This window comes from Pan troglodytes, chromosome 1, assembly GCF_028858775.2.
Source record: "Pan troglodytes isolate AG18354 chromosome 1, NHGRI_mPanTro3-v2.0_pri, whole genome shotgun sequence".
In the NCBI taxonomy this organism is placed as follows: Eukaryota; Metazoa; Chordata; class Mammalia; order Primates; family Hominidae; genus Pan; species Pan troglodytes.
The window spans coordinates 74,995,994-75,002,856 of NC_072398.2; the positions used below are offsets into that span (position 1 = coordinate 74,995,994).

At 38.8% G+C, this 6,863-nt stretch overlaps 1 protein-coding gene across 1 annotated transcript; it reads left to right on the forward strand.

Moving 5' to 3' along the window:
* Positions 1 to 1,302: 1,302 nt before the first annotated feature.
* On the forward strand, positions 1,303 to 1,947 carry LOC112208289 (large ribosomal subunit protein eL30-like). The gene has a single exon (XM_054677704.2). It carries the CDS (start codon positions 1,303 to 1,305, stop codon positions 1,945 to 1,947), a length of 645 nt encoding a protein of 214 aa, XP_054533679.2.
* Positions 1,948 to 6,863: the final 4,916 nt, after the last annotated feature.

Here is a 6,863-nt window from a genome sequence, read left to right on the forward strand (position 1 = left end):
CTGTCTTGATGGTCACATCCAATCTTGTGGCTTAAATACAATCTATATTCTGACAATATCCAATTAAAAAAAAAAACAATTCTCTCCTCAAGACCTGCATCAACCCCAAACTCACAATAATAATTAATTCCCAGTATAGCTCAGAGGGAAAATTACAAGCTCTACTGAGTGACAGAAAATACTATATACACAGAAAATGCAGCAGTTGAAGGATAACTTGTATTGTCAGAAATTTGGGGAGCATATTGACAGTATATTCTAAAGGTATTAGTCCACAGAGAAAAAAATATAAGGTTGGATCTGGCTAAATTTATTAATATAAATATGGAGATGTAATATGTTTAACTGCCTGGGTGTAACTAACAATTTGCTTGGTTGGTTAGCAGGACTGACTTCAATAGTGGCCTATAGTGAATGAAATTGAGATGCCATCCCAGCACTTTGGGAGGCCGAGGCGGGTGGATCATGAGATGAGGAGTTTAAGACCAGCCTGGCCAAGATGGTGAAACCCCGTCTCCACCAAAAATACAAAAATTAGCTGGATGTGGTGGTGCACGTCAGGCACACCACCGAGTAGCCTAATCCCAGCTACTCAGGAGGCTGAGGCAGAAGAATCGCTTGAACCCGGGCGGTGGAGCTTGCAGTGAGCCGAGATCGCGCCACTGCACTCCAGCATGGGTGACAGAGTGAGACTCTGTCTCAAAAAAAAAAAGAAAGAAAGAAATTGAGATGCCAGTACTTCTTTGGTATGCTCTAGGAATTAAACCTCAGGCTTAGGGAAATGAGTATGTTAGAGCAGATATGATCATCCACATACCAACCATACCTCCTGGAGGCCTAGAGGGTATTCCCTTCACCAAGCCATTAATAAATTAATAAATATGAAAAATTAATCATTTAATAAATGCCTGAGTTGGGAGCTTCAGTATCCTTTTAAAGCTCTGTGTTGGCTGTATTCTGTAGGTCAGTGATGACGGTCGGAAATGTTGCCATGAAATTAGGAATCCCTGATTGCAATGGAATAATAGAATCCTGGTGTGTAGAAGGCCAGGTGGCAGCATTTAATCATCAGAGACAGGATAGATGCAATTACCACATTAAGCTGCAGAGAGGAAATGTTAATCAAGTACTTTAACCCAAGAGATTTGTGGCAATAATTAATTACAAGGTTCCTGGGAATGAAACAGGTGGGCAGCCCATCAAAGTTTTGCTTTAGAAAAATTCTAGGTCTTCCCTTCTTGCCTCCCAGTTACCTTGGCAGCTGCTTTTGTTTGGGGGCCATCCCACACCTAATGCAGGAAGATGGTGCTTGCAAAGAAGATTAAAAAGTCAGTGGAATGGATCAACTCTAGGCTTCTACTTGTTATAAAAAGTGGAAAGTACATACTGAGGTACAAGCAGACTCTAAAGATGATCAGGCAAGGCAAAGCAAAATTGGCTATCCACACTGAAAACTGTCCAGCTTTGAGGAAATCCAAAATAGAGTACTATACCATGTTGACCAAAACTGGTGTCCATCACTACAGTGACAATAATTTTGAATTGGGCATAGCATGTGGGAAATACTGCAGAGTATGCATGCTGTCTATCATTGATCCAGACGATTCTGATATCGTTAGAAGCGTGCCAGAACAGACAGGCCACCACCTTGACCATTCAGGCTTCTCAGCCAGTCCAGCCTGTGGGCCTTGGAGAGCCCAAACTGATCAGGGGCTGAAAGGTTCTCCAACACGGCACAGCTGCTCTACCAAAAAGCAGCCAGACTGCTTCTTTAAGTGGGTCTGTGATCCCGTTCCTCCTAACTGGGTGAGACCTCCCAACCAGGGACTCCAGCCATCTCCTACAGGTGCATTCAGGCTGACAATAGATCAGTACCCCCCCTGCGATGCAGCTTCCAGAGGAAGGGGCAGGCTGCCATTTTTGATGTTTCACAGCCTTCATCAGTGATACCTTCAGGTACAGGAAAAACAAAGGTGACTAGGGTCTGGAGCAGACCCCCAGAAAACCGCAGCAGCCCTGTGGAAGAGTGGCCAGATGGTTAAAAGAAAAACAAACAAACAAACAGAAAACAACAACAACAAAGAAAACAACACAAAAATCCCACCAAAGGTCAGCAACCTTGAAGATTGAAGGTGGATAAGCCCACAAAGAAAAGAAAGAATCAGTGCAAAAACAATAAAAACTCAAAAAGAAAGGAAGATGACACAAAAACAAATGGAAAAACATTTCATGCTCATGGATAGTAAGAATCAATACCATGAAAATGGCCATACCACCCAAAGCAATTTATAGCTTCAATGTTATTCCCAATAAACTATCATTGACATTCTTCACAGAATTTAAAAAGAACTATTTTAAAATTAATATGGAACCAAAAAAGAGCCCAAATAGCCAAGACAATCCTAAGCAAAAAGAACAAAGCTGGAGGCATCATGCTACCTGACTTCAAACTATACTACAAGCCTACAGTAACAAAAAGAACATGGTGCTGGTACAAGAACAGACACATAAGCCAATGGAACAGAATAGACAACCCAGAAATAAAACCACACACCTACAACCATCTGATCTTTGACAAGCCTGACAGAAACAAGCAATGGGAAAAGGATTCCCTATTTAATAAATGGTGCTGGGAGAACTGGCTAGTCATATGCAGAAAATTGAAACTGGACCCCTTCCTTATATCATATAAAAAAATCAACTCAAGGTGGATTAAAGACTTCAATGTAAAACCCAAAATCATAAATACCCAAGAAGAAAATCTAGGCAATACCATTAAGGCACAGGCACAGGCAAAGATTTTATGATGAAGATGCCAAAAGCAATTGCAACAAAATCAAAAATTGACAAATAGGATCTAATTAAACTAAAGCACTTCCGCACAGCAAAAGAAAAGATCATCAGAATGAACAGACAACCTACAGAATGGGAGAAAATTTTTATAATCTATCCATCTGACAAAGGTCTAATATCCAGCATTTACAAGGAATGTAAACAAATTTACAAGAAAAGAAAACAACCCCATTAAAAAGTGGGAAAAGGACAAGAACAGACACTTCTCAAAAGAATACATACATGTGGCCAAAAAACATATAAAAAAGGATTCAACATTACTGATCATTAGAGAAATGCAAAACAAAACCACAATGAGATACCATCTCACACCAGTCAGAATGGCTATTGTTAAAGTAAAAATAAAAAACTGATGTTGGCAAGGTTATGGAGAAAAAGGAACACTTTTACACTGTTGGGAGTGTAAATTAGTTAAACCATTGTGACAGACAGTGTGGCAATTCCTCAAAGACCTAGAAGCAGCAGAAATACCATTTGACCCAGCAATCCAATTACTGGGTATATACCCAAAGGAATATAAGTCATTCTTTTTTTTTTGAGATGGAGTCTCACTCTGTCACCCAGGCTGGAGTGCAGTGGTGTGAACTGGGCTTACTGCAACCTCCGCCTCCCAGGTTAAGCAATTCTTGTACCTCAGCCTCCCAAGTAGCTGGGACTACAGGTGCATGCCACCATGCCTGCCTAATTTTTGTATTTTTAGTAGAGACGGGGTTTCACTATGTCAGCCCGGCTGGTCTCAAACCCCTGACCTCAGATGATCCACCTGCCTTGGCCTCCCAAAGTGCTGGGATTACAGGCATAAGCCACTGTGCCCAGCCCTCATTCTATTATAGATACATGTATGTGTATGTTCATTGCACCACTATTTACAATAGCAGAGACATAGAGATGCCCAGCAATGATAGACTGGATAAAGAAAATGTGGTACATATACACCATGGAATACTATGCAGTCATAAAAAAGGAATGAGATCATGTCCTTTGCAGGGACATGGATGGAGCTGGAGGCCATTATCCTCAACAAACTAATGCAGGAACAGAAAACCAAATATTGCATTTTCTCACTTATAAGTGGGAGCTGAATGATGAGAACACATGGACACATGGCGGGGAACAACACACACTGAGGCCTGTTGAGGGTGGGAGGAGAAGGGAGGAAGGAGAGCATCAGAAAGAATAGCTGATGGATGCTGGGCTTAATACCTAGGTGATGGTATGATCTGTGCAGCAAATCATCATGGCACATTTTTACCTATGTAACAAACCTGTACATCTTGCACATGTACCCCTGAACTTAAAAAAAAAGACATAGAAAAGAAACACAGACATGCAAAACATAAAAAAAAAAAATTACATGAAATGTAGACCAGGCATGGTGGCTCACTCCTATAATCCCAACACTGTGGGAGGCCAGGGCAGGAGAACTGCTTGAGTCCAACAGTTTAAGACTGCAATGGCAATGATAACACCACTACACTCCAGTCTGGGTGAAAGTGAAAGACTATCTCTAATGAAAATAATAATGATAATTACATTAAATATAAATGGTCTAAACATACTCCATTAAAAGGCAGAGTAGGCCGGGTGTGGTGGCTCAGGCTTCTAATCCCAGCACTTTGGGAGGCCAAGGTGGGCAGATCACGAGGTCAGGAGATTGAGACCATTCTGGCTAACAGTGAAACCTCATCTCTACTAAAAATACAAAAAATTAGCTGGGCGTGGTGGTGGGTGCTTGTGGTCCCAGCTACCCAGGAGGCTGAGGCAGGAGAACGGCGTGAACCCGGGAGGTGGAGCTTGCAGTGAGCCGAGATTGTGCCACTGCACTCCAGCCTGGGTGACAGAGCGAGACTCCATCTCAAAAAAAAAAAAAAAAAAAGGCAAAGAGTAAGATTTCAATTATATCCTACCTGCAAGAAGCCCACATTAAATATAAAAATACAAATACATTAAAAGTAAAAGAATAGAATAATATATAATATGCTTACACTAATCAAAAGAAAACTGGAGCAGTTATAGGCAAATATTTCAGTACTTAGAAAGTACTACCAGAGATAAAGAAGATGATTTTTAATGATACAGTAGTCAATTCATGAAGAGGAAATAATAACCCTAAATTATGGACCTAATAACACATTTTCACAATACAAGGAGCAAAACTGATAGAACTGAGAATAAATAGATGTAATCCTCAATTATAGTCAGAGATTTTGATATCCATCTCTCAATATGTGACAGAACAAGTGAACAGAAAATTAGCAAAGACACAGAGTTGAACAACACGATCGAATAATTTGACAAAATTGAAATTTATAAAACACTCCATTCAATGACAACAGAATACATATTTTTTAAGTGCACATGGAACGTTTACTAAGACAGATGATATTGTGAGCCCCCCCAAAATCTCAATAAATTTAAAGGATTCAAATCATATAAAGTATGTTTTCTGACCAAAGTGGAATCAAATTAAAAATCAAAAATAGAAATATCTGAAAAAAACCTTCAAAATAGTTGTAAATGAAATAACACACTTCTAAACAACCCATAGGTCAAAGAAGAAATCAGAAAGGGAAATCAGAAAACAATTTGAGTTGAGTCAAAACAAAATGACAACATATTGATATTTGTGAAATGTAGCTAAAGCAGTACTCAGAGGGAAATTTATTGCACTAAATGCCTATATTAGAAAAAAAGAACTGAATCAGTGTCATCAGCTTCCTCCTTAATAAACTAGAAATGAAAAGAGTAAATGAAACCCAAAGTAAGCAAAAATAAATAAGAAGAATAAAGAGCATAAACAGAAGCAGAAAAGTAATAGGGGAAATTAATGAGACCAAAAGCTGTTACTTTGTGATCAACTAAATTGATAATCTTCTAGCCAGGCTGATCAGTAAAAGGAAGAAAGGAACTGCAGTGTGTATTCTGGATGTAAAAGGAGGAGGAAGAGAAGGAAAAAGAAAAGGAAAAAAGGAAGGAAGGAAGGAATTAAAAGAAAAATAGAGAGGATAGAAATTGCCTATGTCAGGAATAAGGACGTGATATCAATACAGAATCCACAGGTATTAAAAGCAAAACAAAGGAAATTAGGAGCAATGTCATGCCAATAAATTCAACAATTTAGATGAAATGGACAAATTCATTGAGAGATACAAGCTACCTAAGCATACACAAAAGAAAGAGAATCCCAAATAGCACCATTTCTATTAAAGAACTTGCACCTGTAGTTAAAATCTTCCTATTAAAATAAAACTACTCCGGGCTCATATAAATTATTTGGTGAGACCTAAAAACAGAAATACCATTTGATTTAGCAATTCCATTACCTGGTATACGCCCAAAGGAATATGAATTGTTCTGTTATAAAGATACATGCATGCATATGTTTATTGCAGCACTATTCACAATAGTAAAAACATGGAATCAACCTAAATGCCCAGGAATGGTAGACTGGATAAAGAAAATGTGGTACATATACACCATGGAATACTATGCAGCCATAACAAAGAATGAGATCATGTCCTACGGAGGAACATGGATGGAGCTGGAGGCCATTATCCTTAGCAAACTAGCAAAGGAACAGAAAACCAAATACTGCATGTTCTCACTTATAAGTGGGAGCTAAATGATAACACATGGACACATACAGGGGAACAACACGCACTGGGGTCTATCAGAGGGTGAAGGTTGGAAGGAGGGAGAGGATCAGGAATAATAACTAATGGATACTAGGCTTAATACCTGGGTAATGAAGTAATCTGTATAACAAACCCCCATGACATAAGTTTACCTATATAACAAACCTGCATATATAACCCTGAACTTAAAATAAAAGTTAAAACATAAAAATTAAACAAATTTTAACAATTAAGTTATTTGGTGAATTCTACCATTTAGGAAATAAGACCAATGCTATGCAAATTCTTCCAAAAATTTGAGAAGAATAAAATACCAACTCATCCTATGAGACTAGAGGCTAGCATTACTCTGACACCAAAATACAACAATTACAA

What these genes read in the sequence shown, in the direction of transcription:
- LOC112208289 (XM_054677704.2), top strand. Translation starts at nt 1,303, where the DNA reads ATGGTGCTTGCAAAGAAGATTAAAAAGTCAGTGGAATGGATCAACTCT.